Genomic DNA, 17,807 nt, shown 5'->3' on the forward strand with positions numbered 1-17,807 from the left:
GCTCTCTCCTCTGTCATTTTGTGATGTGTAGCAGAAATACACTCCTGTGACTCCTTCTGTCTCTCTTTTGAGCCTGATCTTGAATAGACACAGAGGTTGCATGGAACTGTACTGGAGGAGCTCTAGTTAACAATGTAACAAACTAATGAGGACTTCTGAACTTCATCCTCTGATCAGCCAAACGAAAAAGACTCCTTTTTATCTGCACCTCATTATTTTTCTACATGGAAATGATAAATGCAGATAAATTGTGGAAGTCACAGAGATGTGGAATGTTTTAGAAAGCTGAGGAGCAAACTGTTAGTAGGGTAAAATGAAAACAATAGTAGCAAAGCTTAACACAATATCAGCTAAAATTTTCCTAGCAAAGTACTCCTCAGAAACAAAGGACCAGCCCATATATCTCTCTGGAAAGGCACTTGCCATCTTGATTTGCTGTGGACCACATAGGTTCCTCAAAATATTGTTCTTGCAGGAAATGTCAAAGGTTTTCTTGCTTTTTTCTTAAAGATCTGACACAGTAAATCTTTACAATTTTCAGTAGCTCCTCAGTATTTTTTCAGGGGATCTGCCTGCCTATGGTGATGTTCATGTGGCTTTAGCATGAATATTCTAATTCTTTGGCTTACTCTTACAGTGTGAGTTTTCTAGGATTCAGCCTGCTTTTCTAGTCTTGTTTCTATTCATGGACATCAAAGGAAGGAGGGCTTCCCAGAAGCCGGGAAGCCAAAACTCTGTGACCTGGTGGTTTTATGTATCTGCAGACTCCAGATAGACACACAATTTCTGTCAGCAATGATTATATTGCAAGATACCATGTTGGAATAACAATTTCTGTCAACAAGCAGATTCATCTCTGACTCCAACAGATTTTTAGTGCTCCTGGCCAGAAATGCTTGGCTGGGAGCTGTGCAGAGGGGACAAGCAGATAGATGGGCTCTGCAGAGCAAACTAAGGCAGTAAACTGTGGTTTTAGTGGTAGTAAACTCAGGAATTACTCTCACAGGTAGTCAGTGTGGATGGATCAAAGAGTTCCTTGAGATGGAGTTTTGCTATAAACAGACTGCTGCCGGATATCCTGTCCCTTGGTCAGCAGTGAGGGGACCTGCAGCAGCTCATGGCTTCTTCTTAGAATTAAAGATGAGTCACTTTAAGGTTACTGAATTTTCTTTCCTATTGCTCCACTTCCTCTGTTTTCTGAAGATAAATAAGAAATGAGAGCCTGGAAATTCTCTTGAGAGGTCCTGCAGCTTGTTTGTTTTGTGAAAATACTTCTTGTTATCTAATTTTGTTACGCTTGTTAACAACAGCAGCAGCTTTCCCATACAACTTGCCCCAAGTAAACTAACCACAATTTTGAGAACTGAGCTGCAGAGCAGAGAAGACCATCCTGGAAATTTGAAGATGAAGTACTTTCTTCTGCCAACTCATTTAGCATTTCTCTGTAGCTTTGCACTAAGTAAACCTGTCCAGGTGTGTCCCTCCTCTGAGATGTTGAGAATTTACATTGCTGCTGCTGAGTTGCTCTATCTTAAAATTAATTAGAAACTCTTACTGCTGTGTTTCTGCTTGATAGAAGTTTTCTGCTATGGAGATGAGCATGTACTAAAATATACATGCTCTTTTTTTTTCCAGATACCTACAAGAAAGGATGACTTAGGTGAGTTTATTTGTAATTATTATATAATAATGAATGGTTTTGGTGGAGCTGCCTCAATATCATGATTTGGTATCTTTTTCTCTTTGAAAATGTTTTTTCTCCACCATCAGTGGAAGGCAAGTCACAGAACTCAAATGTGTTTTAAAGTCACATTCAGTGTGATTTTTTTATGCTGTTGTGATAAAGAAATTAAGAAGTATATTGAACAGCTGCTGCATGAAATGTTCTTTTTCATATGTAGCCCTAGCAAATCAGAATATTTTTCACTTTGTTCTCTTTCTTATGTGATATGTGGTACTTTCCTGCCCAAGACTTCTGACATTTTTTTTGCCTAATAACAGATAGCTTTTGTCTGGAGAAATGTATTCCCAGTGTTTTAATGTCAGAACTGAGGAGCACATCACAATGTCTTATGTCAAATTCACAGTTAACCTGGAAATTAATAGCTTGCATACATTCAATATGCATGATAAAAATAGTGATTTCTTTCGTATGTTTAATTCTATTTTTTAAGAGGTCAACTATAATTTTTCTTTAATTCCACAAGCTCTAATGAAGAGAACAATGACTTATAACAATTAGCATTCCCCTCTGAAAGCTCCCAAAGCTTCTTAAGCTAAAGTTTATTTAGTCACAACTTTGATTACAGCTGCACTATGACATTAATACTAAACTTTTTTTTTAATTTTATTTTATTTTAATTTATTTATTTATTTTTATTAATACTAAACTTTTCTATCCAGGAAGCAAGGCAGACCTAACCAGTCTAGTATACTAATCCTTCCTCACATTATTAGGAAATGAACTTCAGTGAAAGAAGTTTCCGAAGATGCAAAATCTTGGTTAGTGTGTACCTCTCACCTCTCTTTCTGCACACATATTTGCCTTCTCAGTGCCTTGTATGTTCTTTATTTTCTGCACCTGCCAGGTGAAATAGCTGTGTATGAAGGAGACATCCTACTGAGAAGAGGGCGACGCAGTGCAATTAACTGTGAGAGTTGTTTATGGCCCAAATCACAAGATGGACTGGTCAAAGTTCCAGTTAACATCTCTTCTGATTTCTGTGAGTGTATGCCAACGGATGCTCTAAAATTAGCCTTGATTTTCCTATCCCTATACTCCCTGTTATTTTATGTTTCTCTGGCATGCACAGAAAGCAACCTTTGCACAAGTGAGAATTTATTGACACGTCTCTTTTTTTATCCTGTTAACCCCATGGAAGTTTGGCTAAGACTCCAAACAGATCACACTAAAATATGTGGTTACTTGGGCCAATAGTCAGGTAACTAATTGTAATTTCAAATATGAGCTCGCTCCTGTTAGCCACCATGTACTTTGATATTTAGGAAATACATTAAAAGAGGCATAATTTGTTCACATTATAAATGTATTTTTGTCCAAATTGCCACTAGTAACATGTTTTTGAACTTTATAGTTTTCTTTCAAATCTCTCATAGAAATATTCCCACGCTAGAACGCCTGTAGAGGCAAAAATGGAGGAAAAATCCTTGGAGATATTCTTTTCCTTTGTTGATTCCCTCCTTTGGAAAGGAACTGAGGAAAGCTCAATCTCTGTGTTACCCAGGCTGCTTCTCTGCCCATGTACCTCCAGAACTGCAGTATATACTCTTGTGGATAGGTGAGGGTTATTCCCTCTATCTTCCTCTCTCCAAAGTTTAAATATTAGGAAATTGAGATACACATCAGTTGTAGATGATTCATAACTGAGGAAGCCAAATTAGGCCAAAATGTTCCAAAGTAGATAAACACTCTGATCTTTATTTGGTACCTGAATAGAAACAGTGATCTTCAGAGCCTTGGCTGTCTCAAGTGATTCCAAGGGGGTCTGTGGCAAGCATTTGCTCTTTCTGATAAACAAAACAGGGTTTTGGTGCTTAGCTACAATCAGGTGGCTCGTTTGGGATATTTTAATCCAATTATTTGTATCTGAAACTGCCTCATTTCTTCTGTTCTGTCTAATGGAAGACACAATGCCAATCTTTTGCTTTCCATCTGCTGTCTCCTAAATAATAAGGGATAGCTGTAATTGTTATACTCCCCCATAAAAGTCCAATCAGTTTGAAGATCTCTGAATGTTTGGTGCCCTTTTTTTACTATACTTGTATGATAAAGAGCTAACAGCTGCTGTGAAGTTTTGAAGGAATGCACCCCATCAATGCACTTTGTTTTTTGATTAACCAAGAAAGATTTCTCCTGGCCTCCTTCTCTTTCTAGCAATAACAGAGAGGTCTTGGATTGCTGATGCTTTGCAAGAGATCTCCACACTGACCTGTGTGCAATTTGTAAATCGCACTACAGAAACAGACTACGTTTATGTTGAGAGAGGACAGAGGTAAGCTCCCGTCTTCTGAGAGTGGCAGCACTCAAAAGGTCTTTCAGATTCTTTTCTGGTTTGTTTTGAATTTAAATAATTGGTTTGGGGTTCTTTTAATTCATACTAGCAGTAAAGATTTAGAGACAAAGTGCAATTTTTAATTTTTCTTTAGATATACTGGTAGTTACATCAGCTAATAGGCTGCAGTAATAAATGTGTGTGTGTGGATTTAAAGATAATGGGGTGTAATTCAAAATAAGAAATTTTTCTTAATTGTTGTAAACATTTATGTAAGTATAATTGCTTCAGGTTCATTGCTTAATATTTTATACTGCTTCACCTTAGTTTGATATAGCAAATTTACTGGTTTAAAATTTGCCAGCCTAGTCACAAAGTCTTCATTTCCCTCCCACTGTGTCATTTGACAGCTTCCAGAAGCCTAGATATCTCATGCCAGGGACTATTTGCATGTCCCCTGCTGTGGCTGCATATCTAGAGAACCTTGGTGACATAATCAATGCATCTATATATTTGTATTTGTAAATGTGATCCTTTTGGTTATTGATTGCTTATTCTCAGCTGCTGGTCTTACTTTGGAAAGATTGGAGGTCGTCAAGCAGTAGGTCTGGTGAAAAATGGTTGCATGGATAAAGGAGCAATTCAGCATGAAATGAACCACGCTCTGGGTTTCATCCATGAACAGGCACGGAGTGATCGGGACAGGTTTGTCAAGATTATGTGGGAACACATAGTGGCAGGTATGTCCACTAAATCTTAAGAGAAAATATATCCTTACAGTTAAAGGAGAATGTTTCTCCTGTGAAAAAGAATGCAAGTAAGGAGCATGATTAATGCTGGCTGAATTGCAGCAGCAGCAGTAGCACATTCAGTGTGATGGAATTTCTTGTTCAGTGTTTATATTAAGGGAATTTCTTGTTCAGTGTTTGTATTAAGGGACTTTCTGTGGCTACACCTATGGCAGTGTGAAAGATGCAGCCTAAAAGTAGCTCTATATTCTTACTTTGATTTCCATCTTGAGCCCAGACCCCAAAATACCAGGATCATCATGATTACAAAATGTTATTGCAAAGACAATGGCCAGGAGGTGAGGCTATGGGACCCTTAACTGAGGGGGGTGAAGTGTGACTTTCAGGATCATGATGGGGAATCACACAATTCTATCCCGGGAAAGCCATGGAATTAGGGGAAGGCAGCCAATAGGCATCTTGGCAGTGAGTGAAATATACATATCCTAAAATGTGTATGAACAAGTGGCTCATTGTGGAGGCTTTGGAAACACATGCAACCATTAGCATTAGCAAAATTCTGGGGCCTGGCTTGATGTGAGAGGAAAGACTCAAATTATTTCCTCCTTGTGGACAGGATCACATACACATGAAAAGAAGGAGCCATGGGGAGCAATCAGAAGTGCTAATTCTGTAGAGGAAAAATGAGTGGGTACTATTTATGGAAAGGAATGCAGAATGAAAAGGTTGGGCAGGTGCCCATGATCTGTGTGCTGGGAACATGGGCTCATCATATACAAGAGCTGCAGGCTCTGGGGAGGAAAAGGTAGAGACAATGGCAAGAAATCCAAGGGAAAGTGAGACAGCGGTCCGTAGAAGGAAAATACCAGAAGAAAGTACGCAGGGAGTCACTTGTCTGACATCTGTTAGAGAGCTGAGTAATCCATAACAACTGTAAAAATACAATAGCCAATTTAGTTCATTATAGAAAATAATAGTAAATGAGGCTGGACAACTGAATACTAAATTCTATTAAGTCTCTTCAACAAATAAGATACTCAACTACTCAGTATCATGCACAGCTAAAAATATATCCATCTTCTTCTCCAGATGGAACTTGATTGTTTTTATTGCAAATTCCTAACACACTGTTCTCCAAACTTTCTTCAGCTATTCCCATGATATCCTAAGTAAATTCCATTTTTGTTGTTCTTTATTGAGGTTTCAGCCCTAGTGTTAAGGTGTAGTTTTGCTGTGAGTTGCCATTGTACAACAGGGTGTACCACGTTTGAAATGTCAGCAAAAGATGTGCTAGGAAAGAGAAGTTGAAAACATGAAATTATATACACTAAACACACATAATCTTACACCAGTTTTGCAAAGGGAACTCCACAGGTTCAGATGTCATAATTCCTGAAGGATACAGATGTAACCAAGCTCTGATTCAGGCACAGTATCATGAAATTATAAATGAGGGGGAAGAGGTAAAGAGGACAAGGGTTTTCCAAAGGAGATGAGGTATACCACTGGTGTTTTCTGGTGTTCACCATGGGTGGAGAATGAGATGATTGTTGTGGCAAGGGAGTTGAAATGCAGAGTGCACAGCTCAATCACTGTAGGGAAAAAATGCAAAGATATGAAGGGAAAAGGAAATGGAGAAAGAGCTATGTTCATGAGGACTGTAATGTTAAAACATGCTGCTGTTAACAGTGCTGATGCCAGAGCTCCTGCTAACCTTGATGGTGCAGAACTAGACCTCAAGACCTTTTCCAGCATCTCAGCTTACTCACACAAGCTGTTTTTCTCCTGCCAGGACTTTCATATCATGCATATTTTCTGGCTTTTGTTTTTATCCAGCAATTTACCTTGGAAGCCATCCTACTTCTTTGTTTTGACAAAATGCAGCCTGATCGGTTGCTGTCCACTTAGCTACTGGAAACTCAGTTTGTTTTTCCTACCCTTTTGTAAAAAAAAATATATTCAGAGTCTTCAGCCATAGTTTCTTCTTCATCTCTTTTGAGTCATTGCACTTATATTCTGGCAGAAGTAGATTTTTTTTCTTTTTTGAGAATGGAAAAGATGGGGTAAGTCCCCAGACATGTGCAGGTCTAGACAGCCAGATCTCTCTGGCACGTGATGAGGTAGGTAGTAGTTTGCTGGCAACACCTTAGTCCAGCCAGGATGCTGTCACTTTTTCTTTATTTAGCAAACCAATTCAGCAAAGCACTTCTGTGCCAAACAGTAGCCATATGCTTCAATGTTTCACCACGTTTGAACTGTGTTCTCTGTTCATCACCTCAAAAAAAGCTGCACACTAGCTGATAATTCTTTCTGAAGTCAGTATAGCAGATAAGAGGGACTGAGATTAAAACAGCCAGGAAGGCCAGTACTGTTGAGAAACAGTTTAAGCCTTGTCTGAGTTTTACAGTTATGAAAAGCTCCAACTTCATGTTTATCCACAGATTTTCTGTTACTTGGGGATTTCAAATCTTCTCTTTCATCTCTTAGCCCTCAGTCCAGGACCAGTGGTGAAGAACATTACTGGCTGAGGTCTGCTCTGGCTGCAAGCCTGACAGCTGTGTTGATCTCAAGGATGTCCAACCCTGAACTCTTGTCCAGATGGTCTGTGGTTTACAAACCACATTTGTAGTTACAATAATGAAGGTACAGAACTGGAAAGTAGTGCTCAGTGGCTAGGGCTTTAGTCTTAACGCCAGGCTGGCTGCATTCAGCTCTCTGCTCTGACAGTGCTTGTTTGCCTCTCTCACCATGGAGAAGAGACCCAGCATGTAATTCATATTCATGATCTCCAGTCAGTGAGAAAAAAAATGTCTTCTTCATATGAAACTCTTTCCAACTGTGTCTCTCTTTCTTTCCCTCTCATCTGACTATCTTGGAAGCCGTAAGGAATAGCTTCAGTGCCTAACTTGGAGAAAGAAAGCTAGGTGGCGTGAAATCCCATCTCTGTCCCTGGGCCCCAGCCCTGTACCAGTGTAACACCTTCTTATCTCATATTGGCTTTTTAAGGTTAAACAGATGAAAAGTGATGAGATGCTCAGCAGCTGTTCTGACAGAATTTGTTTTTCTGCTTCATGTGAGTCATATCACTTCACTCTAGTCACTACTGATGGGTTTGACCAGAGACAAAACCAGAACATGTCCAGTAGCATGGGCTCTGGGGCAAGTAACAGGGAAAATGTATTCCTTTCTTTTGTGGCATTATAACCCTATGGTGGAAGGACTCAGCAAGATATCACCCATGCATAGCTCTGAATTTTTCATCTAGGTGGTCAGCCAGATTTCACTGTCAAGGTATGCAGTTTTGGGGACATAGTTTGGATGGTTATGGTATTCAAGATAATGCACTGAAATGTATTTGGAGACACCCTAAAGAAGATGGACAGAGGAATACTTTGCTTCAAGAATAGAATGTGTTCATTGATTATATCAAAATTTATTTGATTAACTTTATATTCTGAAACCTACTAGACTGTAAAAATGGGTTCCCATGGATTTCAAAAATCTCTAGTGGTTTTGATACATCCAAGATCTCATGAGAACACATATTGGTATCCTATGTTACTCTCTAGATTACGACAGCAGGGAGTGTACTATTAGAGCAGTAATAATTGTTCTGACTGAAATTTTGCTTTCCTACCTTACAGGGGAACAAGGGAACTTTGGAAAAATGAATTCCAAAAACCTGGGCCTTCCCTATGACTACTCTTCAGTGATGCACTATGGCGCGTAAGTTGTTTGTGGAGATGTCCTTTCAAAGGAGCAAACACCTTTCAGATCTTCTGCTCAGATCTAGGAAGAAGAAGTTGCTTGTTCAGGGAGTGACTTTTGCTGTTCATTTAAAATTGAGTGCATGGACATAATTAAGGGTGAGCATTTGTCAGCAGGATTCATGGAAAACAAGAGTTGATATGGATAGAATCGAAACATAGGACCACATTTTCTTCCAACGTATTCTTGCCTGTTGCTACAGGCCTTTGACATGGTTGTGGCCCAAAGTCTAACTACTGAATCACTGATCTAAACCAGTTTGGAAGCTTAAATTATTTTGTAAATGTAAATGTATCATGTAGGCATGTAAATGTAGTAACAGCTGATCATAGACAACCACCTTCAAGTATAGAGGCAAGAAAGATGCAGTTTTTTTATATCACTGAGATGTTGTGTGCTGCCTTATGTTAATCTGGGAACACTGTCTAAAGCTGTGTTTTAGTCCATAATGTACAAGCTTGTATCATGTCCTTCATTCCACAAGCAAGTAACAATTTCTGAACAAAACCATGAAAACTGGACTAGCAGGAGGCAGGAAATTGCAAATAGCAAATTGGCAATTAGTAACTGAGACAGAACTATTTCTGCTCCTCTGCCTCAGGGCAAGAAAGTGGGATCCAGTCCATTTTGCTTGACATTGGTGAAAGGCATTTTCACTCAGGACAGAGCAGCTTTTTCTGCTTGTTTGCTTTTACCTGCTCAACACCGAATATCTGTTATGCTGTTCCTCTTCAGGGAAGGCTACCAGGTCTCTGAGAAGCTTCTTGTCCATTACCATTAAAATTCTGTTTATGTGGTACATGAAAAATGATTACGCAGTTAGAGAACTTCCCTGTCTATGAAAAGCAATCTAGAAATGTGATTTCCTTATTTCTACAGGTATGATTTCTCCAGCACTCCAGGAAAACCAACTATTGTACCAGTTCCTGATCCCTCTATACCTATTGGGCAGAGAGAAGGGCTGAGTAACTTGGATGTAGCTAAAATCAACAAGCTCTACAAGTGCAGTAAGTGTTGTAGGTAGAAGGTGTGTGAATACTCCTGATGTCTGTAGGCACTGACAGACATCCCCCAAAAGATGCTTTATTTAGCAAACTAAGGCACACAGTCCCTTCACTACGTCTCTCTCACCCTACAACACAAAACTGAACTGTCCCTGTGCCAAACTGCTGCCTTCTTGGAAAGGACCGTTTACTTTCAATAATTCACTCTCATTTTGAGTTATCCTCACCTAATCCTGCTCTTTGAGATAAGCAAAATCCATCAGAGAACTCATGGTTGCTACCTCTGTCAAAATCTCATTTCAGGAAAGGTCTGAAGGTTGCAAAGCATGTAAGCTTTTACTCAGCCACGAGTATAGCTTAGAGTTATGTGCATCAGTAGTGCCAGCAGATTTGTGATTTCTCTTAATTACAAAATGACTGCAGGGCTGTAAGTATGGGTGCCATTCAGCCTGATCAGAACACCTTTGAGGAGAAAACCATAGGCATGTATAGATATCTACTTTCTTGCCACAACTATTTCTTAACTCATGCCTGTAGTATCTTCAGGTCTAGAAATACCCAGCTTTTCTCTGTAAACAGGAACTCTTCAGCCAAGATGAACAAAACATCTTGGTATAACATCATGCTCCTGCACTGCATGGGTTTTGCTTCAACTACGAGGACAAAGGCTAATTGATTTATATGGTATTTGACTTTTCTGAGATGTTATTCAATTAGTTTCCACCAAAATAGCAAGAAGCATTAACAAGATCTAAATATTAGTGTACTAAATTCTGCTCTTGTGTTAGAACTTAGTTAAAGAATTTGAATTGAGAAGAAATCAGCATTTCTTCAGATGGGTTGTTAGGTACAGAAATCATTGCTGAGAGTGATTCTTCCAAATGCGCAACTTCAGATACAACAACTTCACAGTTTATGTGTCTCAAAGATAGTGATAACAAGTATTTAGCAATATTTATTCTTGACAGTGGGACTGGGAATGAATCACACTTCAGTACCATTACTATGTAATTTCATAATTAGATCTGTATGTTTTGGAAGAAAAGAACTAAATTTTAAAAAAAGGAGGAAAAACTCGGGAACTAAAGAAACCCATAAAAAGTCTAGTTGTCTCAGGAAAAGTAGGAAGCAAGAGAAAAATGCCATAAATTCCCATGAGCAGATGTCATATATTCATATTCTATAATTTGGGCAATTCAATAAAATGCAAAAAATGAAGATGTGGAAAGACAAAAGACAAATGAGATCAGACTTTGTATACCAGTCACTGGGTCTGTAGGTTGACTTCAGTGCTCTTTGTTACTATCTTCTCTCAGTGACTGCCTCTCTCAGCTTTGACAAAATCTTGTTTTCAAGCTTGATTTTTGTGCACACTTATGAATACACATACAGCTGCTGATGGAAATTGATGTACTGCTGTCATTGAAAGTACTTCTGTTCATGAAAGTTCATGAAAGACCCAGGCCCTTTTTAGTAAACTGAAATATGTGAGGGAAGCCCTATTGCCTTTTAAAAAAACATTAGTAGCTGAAACAGGTAAGCACTTTAACTACCTTTATTTCACTTGGAGATTTTCAATAACTTGCATAGCAAGAACAGCAATACAGTTGTAAGCACTATAATTAATTTAGACAAGTTTGACTGCTGCAAATGATCGGAGAGACCTGTCAGGCATTATGGGAATATTTTTGTGCAGTTTTCATTCTCTTCAACACTGTTTGGTTCTTCCCTTCAGATTGCTGTAGCTCTGTGTTGCCCAAACCCAAAGGCTCGTTCTCCTCTGTCAATTACCCATCCCCATACCCGAACAATAGCAACTGTCTGTGGTTGATCCGCACCCGTCGAAGTAAGGTAACTTTTATTAGGAGAAAAAAGGGTTGAACCACAGTATCCAGGCTACACAGCATTATTTTGCTACCATGAGTAACTCCTGGGAGTCAGTACATGGATCAAGACATTTATTTTGTTATGCAGTAAATGAAAGTCTCAACAATTTTCATAAGAGTTAAGACTATTAGAGGGATTATTTCACTCGATGTTTATGCAGTTCAGATTGGATGGCTTTTCAAAGACAAGCAGTAGTGAAACATCTGTCTCTGGGATCTGAGTAATAGGACAGCTAGGTGAAATCCTGTCCTCTTTTTATATAGAAAGTAAGGTTTCAGTAATACAGGGATAGAAAAATGAATATGAAGGTTCACGTAGATGGTTTGAGACTTTCCCTGTGTATAACATTAAACCCAACTTTTGCTTTTTTGTTTCTCCAGATTTTCCTGCAGTTTGAGGCCTTTGATCTCCAACGTTCCTCAGACTGTTCTTCTGACTATATAAAAATTTACAATGGGAACAGCAAGAGCTCCCCTGTCTTGCTGGACAAGTACTGTGGGAAGGCTCCACTGCCCTCCTTAGTGGCATCTGGATCGACAATGCTGGTAGAGTTTGTAAGTGATGAGAGCCTTACAGCCACAGGATTCAGAGCCTCCTACAACAGAGGTATGAACAACACTCCTTTACAAAGCCTGGAGAACAGCATTACCAGTACATTTGTACAGAAGAAGTGAAAACTTTTACTATTCACTAAAGAGTGGGTCTTTTTGCTGTCATTCTTCACACTTTTACAGCAACTGGAAATGCAGAAGGGTAGTAATGATGGGTTTGAAGGTTCACAGGAAACAGAAATGGGATGTTGCATGAGTCTTATGTTAGTTATCCTGAGGTCTCGCTCACATTCTTCTGAGATCCTCTGCTAGGCTTCTTCATATCTCCAGAACAATGTCTTTAAATAAAAGCAATGCAATGACTGACATTAATAGGAGAAGTGCAGCCAAAGAGCTGCACAAAGTCTGCAGAATCAACAAGAGACCTCAATCAATGGGTTGCAAAGCCTTTATCTGGACAAGACATTACTCAAGGTTTTGTGGAATTTTATGCAGCAGGAGAGGTACTGACCTTGGGTACCTTACATCTTCTGAATTAAAAGTTTTCTTTATGTACATGAAACACAGTACTTCCTGTAGACCTGTGAGGGGTGCCTTTTTTGCAAACACAAATATATTCTGGACTGCTAGACCAAATTCTGTTGTGCTGTGACATGCTTTCAGCAAGAAGGCAGTAGCCCAAAGTTGCCTTATTTCAACTGCAAATCCAAACTTCTTTAGAGCATAAATTGAAGAAATCTTAGAAAAATGTTATTTTTACTCTTTTTGCTTTATTCAATGGAGTAATTTCTAGAAAGCACTAGATCTAGCTTGATAATGCAATCTTGAATACTTGAGCTGCTTCTTTTCTGAAGGGCAGTTAGTGCCATCAGAATGCTATGCTAATATGGTAACAGTGGATTGGAAAGACAGATACAGCTTTAGATGCAGCATTTCCGTGTCCTCCAGAGATTATTTATCAGACATGTTTCTAGTTCCTTCAGTACAGCTGCTGGTACAAATACTACATGAAGAAATAAGGTGCTTCAGCAGTAGATTTTCATGGTAGCACATTTTTTTCTTGGTTTGAAGAAATAATACAGTAGGGTGTAAGCAAGCTCATTTGTATTGATAAAACACTCTTGCTAATATATCTGGTTTTCTCCTTTACTTCTTAGTGAATTGTGGAGCCACTTTCAGAGATTCAAAGGGAGTCATCACCTCTCCAAACTACCCCAATAAATACCCCAAAAACCGAGCATGTTTCTGGGTCATCACTTCTCCAGTAGGATACAAGGTAAGGCACAGACAAATTCATTTGTGGGTTTCATCACTGTTCTCTGATGAAACCTCTGTTTCCCTTGAAGAATAAGAGCTGTTACGTCACTTTTTCAGCAGGCATTCTCAGAGTAAAAATGTGAAAGCAAAAATTAATTTTAAGAATTTATGCTGGATCTTGGTATCTATAGCTCAGCAAGGGAAAACCTTTACAAGTGCAAGTGAACTCTTATCAATCTAGCCTGTACCACAAGGCTTTGCTCAAAATAATCCCTAGGCAAGAGCTCCCACTAGAAAACTGAAACATCACACAGTGCTGTTTTTATATTTCTCTAGAGGAAAGAATGTGAAGCATAGAAGATCAATCTTGTCCCTTGCTTCTTCTTCCAATCCAAATACTGATGAACTAAGCAAATAATTTGCTACTAATTTGCATTGCCATATGGGATCAGGATGTGGTGCATACACAGAATAAAAAATGGTGCCTGCACACAAGGAGTTTAGAGGATTTGTTGTTGTTAAAAAATGGGTAAGAAAAAAGGCTGCAGCCTGGAAACAAAGTGCTTTGGTTGTATTTTCTCCAGATATCTCTCAAAACATTATCGTTTGAGCTGGAATATAGTGACAAATGCATCTATGACTACTTGCTCATACATGATGGAAGCCGCCCTACATCACCTGCAGTTGGCCCTTATTGTGGGACAGAGAAGGTTGCAGACTTTACTTCCACTGGGAACTTTGTGCTGGTTGAATTCCACAGTGATTTAGTGTGGGAGTTGCCTGGATTTGTGATGAGTTATACATTTACTAGGTAAGTACAATACAGATGGGGTTTGAAAAACACAGAATGAGAGTAAGAGTCCAGCTAGCCACAGGTAAAAGTCAAGATGCCACCAATTTCAGAAAAAAAAAAAATATAGCCTGATACCTTTAACAAGCCTGAAGTTTGACCTCATAGTCTTACAAGTACAGTTAATTTCCATGGTGAATCATGGACAGAAATGTTCCTGCCCATGGGATGCTTCTGTCTGAGACTGTATGCTTTTTATTATAGTATTCTCATTGCTGGTGTTGCATGGTCAAACACAATAGCAGAGCTGAAACTATGTAAGCAGATGTCCAAGGACTTCTAGTGGTAGAAACTGTGCCCATAAAAAAATTCAGAACATGGCTATATAGCAACTTTAACCTGTATTCTGGCAAATGCTATCACCCAACCTTAATGTGCACTCCAGCATGCATACAGAAAAATCTTCAGACACATTTATTTATGTTTTGAAGCCAAGATCACTTACACAGTTCATATAGGCACCAGAGCTTAGCCTGGAAATCACCACTTGACACCAAACAAGCGGTCTCATGGAACAGCATGACATACAGTACCTCAACTCAAAGATTTGCACTACTCCTCTGTGAGATGAACCAGGTCAGGGAACAGATTTAACTAAAGAAACTAAAGAGTGGCAGGAACAAGCAGTGAGGGAGAAGGAATGGAATGAAGCACCTACTGTTGTCACTTTGCTGTGGCCCGAGTCAGATATTGAAATTGTCTATAAGGGTATTACCAAAATATTTTTTTTAAAAATGAAGCCTGAAAACCTAATGCAAAGACCATTGACTTTTCTCTTTGGAGAGCATTTTAGATGTGAAGTACCTTGTTTTAGAGAGAAATCCTCCTCTAAGGAGATGACTGGAGTAGAGAAAGAAATCACCGCTGTAAACACCTAACACTTTGCCTTGATTTGATGTATTCAGAATTAAATGCTAGTGCCAAACTGGGAGATGCCAAAACATAATGGATAATAAAAGATTTTGCTGAAATTGTCTTTGTGAAGAAGAGCATGTAGAAATTGTCAATTTGCTTTCCTAGTGCAGCCAAGAAAATTTTGAATTATGATGACTTTGTAGCAGTGGGGGGCAGGGGTTTAAGAACTGTAAGGTTTTACTTTTTAAGCACTGGTTAATTTTCACCCACAGAAGAAGGATAATTGATAAGTTTTGGACATCAGGGTTTAAAGCTTGCTTGCATCATGGTGGGAAAGTGCATGCACAGTAGGCAAGAAATATTTCTATTTCTTACAAACTCCAATCTTATGGCTATAAAAAGAATTTCTTCATTTAATTTGGCTCACTATTTAGATTGGCATATTTTTGGAAAATGTAACTATTTCATCAGCATGACAGAAAATTAAACTCTACTTCTATTTTTAAGTTCAGCTTCACACTGAAAAAAATGCTAATTCTTCTCTTTGAGTCTGAGGACTTTGATGGAGGTGCAAAAGTAACAACCCCATGATAACTCTCACTGCATAACAAAGTTGAACAGGTCCCTGTTTTAAACACACAGTGCTGAACAGCTTTGTAACTTGAGTATTACTGTAGATTCCCTTCCCTTGGTCTGATGGGGAGCTCTACATACGTGCAATGTTTTAGATGTTCACCCATATTTGGTAAAAGAATAGACAGCATATTCCAAAAGCAATATACCACATACAGGAATACTGGTCTTGCAATTTGTCCCTAGAAATATGGTTTTAAGTAGGACATTGCCCATGTATAAACACACTTATGTTCTGAACTATATGAAGGAAGAGTAACCAGCTAGTAGACACAAGGGACAGTATAGTCAAAAGTTTAGGATTCAAATACCACAATAGGAGGATTTTCAGAAGCTCTAATTAAAGTTCAGCACTCACTTAACACACTCTTGAAATCCAGGATGTAAGGATTTAACCTCAAAACACAGAGGTGTCTAGCAGTGATCAATATATGCATTCCCATAGATGTACATAACTCAAGACACAAACAGGTTACTTTAATTGCATACAAAACCAGATGTTTTTAAAGAGAGACCCACTTCCACAAGCCTCTGTGTGTGTAAGAAATAGGAGTGCATGTGTCCAGGTATTCCTTTTTTTTACCTGGTTTGAGACCGTCCTGGTTCCTACCTGGGAGGCAAATCAGAGCCTTTGAGTTGTATGCTTTTTGTAGTCTGTAAGAACCAGAACAGAGATCTGTCAATTATTGCTGCAGGAGAAAAAACAGCCTGGAATAAAATATTACAGAAGCACACAAAAATGTACTATTCATAGGTCTATTTTTGTGTTTAATTTAAAACACATTTCCCTTACATAAATAAATAACTGTGGTTGAGATGACACTTGCATGACTACAACCCCGGTTATTGAATCATAGAATAGTTTGGGTCGAAAGGGACACGTAAAGGTCACCTAGTCCAAAACCCTACAATAAACAATCATCTTCAACTAGTCCAAGTTGCTCAGAGCCTCATCCAACCTGACATTAAATGTTTCCAGAGGTGGAATATCCACCATCTTTCTGGGCAACCTGTTACAATGCCTCACCACCCACACAAAAAAAAATGTATCCTTATATCTAGACTAAATCAACCCTCTTTAGTTTAAAACCATTGTCCCTTGTCCTACCACAACAGGTCCTGCTAAAATTCTCATTCCCATCTCATATAAGCCCCCTGTAAGTACTGAAAGGCTGCAATAAGGTCTCCCCAGAGCCTTCTTGTCTCTTGACTCAATTCGACCCAACTCCCTCTGCATGTCCTCGTAGGAAAGGTGCTCCAGCTCCCTAACCGTCTTTGTGGCCCTCTTCTGGATGTGCTCCACCAGGTCCTTGTCTTTTCTGTGCTGAGGACTCCAGACCTGGATGGATGCAGCACTCCAGGTGGGAGTTCCCCAGAGCAGAGCAGCTGTAACTATGTAAGACGGAGAATGTACAACTTGCTGTGCCACAACTGAGTTTGGCAAGAAGAAGACATACAAGCCAAAGCCCATTTAAACCCTCCTGCACTTCAAATAGACATTGAAAACCTTATAGGCTAAGTCGCCACGTAGGATTTTATACTCGAGTTCTCTTTACCATGGGAAACATCCGCGGGGCAAAAAAAGAGAAATAAAGGAAAGCTGCTGCTGCTCTGCGGCCAAATGGCTCAGGAGCTGGAGAAGCGCGGGGGCCGGGCCCCCTCTGGCGGACACCTGCAGGGAACGGGAACGGGAGCGCTTCTTGTGCAGACAGGTGAGAGAGACAGGGCTCCCCTCCCGCCCTGGCCGCGGCTCCCAGCTCCATGGGCAGAGCAGCCCAGGCGTTTCTCAGCAGGCAGCCTCAGTTTCCCGGCCGTGATCCCCCCGCGCACCTCTGCTGGCAAGGTTTCCTTGGGTGGCTGCTTGTATTTTCCCCTAAAGGGCTGCACTCCAAATTCCACCTGTCAATCGGTAGGTTGCACTGTAACATCAAGGTTGAAGTCTCCTGGCCCTGTTTTCCCATAGAGCACTCAAAAGCAAAGACAATGAAGCCTTTTATTTGAGTTTATATTTGTCTCGATTCCTTGCTTTATGCCTACAATATCTAAAACGTCCAGGTGGTCTCCAACACAATTGCTAGACAGATGCAAAGTTTAGCTTCCAATTGTCTTTCTAATGTTTTTTACCATTAAAAAACCTAACCAAAAAAGCACACAAATGCCAAAAATGAAAGATTGAGAGAAAACCCCCTCCCCCCCTTTTTTTTCCTCTAAATTTATCTTTATTCAGATATTAAGGAATT

At 39.5% G+C, this 17,807-nt stretch overlaps 1 protein-coding gene across 1 annotated transcript; it reads left to right on the plus strand.

The window, feature by feature from the left end:
• The first annotated feature begins 1,260 nt into the window (after positions 1–1,260).
• On the plus strand, positions 1,261–16,583 carry LOC107205288 (embryonic protein UVS.2-like). The gene is made up of 11 exons (XM_015629620.3): positions 1,261–1,473; positions 1,636–1,660; positions 2,589–2,723; positions 3,896–4,013; positions 4,575–4,753; positions 8,407–8,488; positions 9,410–9,537; positions 11,270–11,385; positions 11,802–12,027; positions 13,130–13,248; positions 13,814–16,583. The coding sequence occupies exons 1-11, from the start codon at positions 1,405–1,407 to the stop codon at positions 14,042–14,044; spliced, it is 1,428 nt and encodes a 475-aa protein (XP_015485106.1). The 5' UTR covers positions 1,261–1,404; the 3' UTR covers positions 14,045–16,583.
• Positions 16,584–17,807: the final 1,224 nt, after the last annotated feature.

Source organism: Parus major, chromosome 5, assembly GCF_001522545.3.
Source record: "Parus major isolate Abel chromosome 5, Parus_major1.1, whole genome shotgun sequence".
Lineage (NCBI taxonomy): Eukaryota > Metazoa > Chordata > Aves > Passeriformes > Paridae > Parus > Parus major.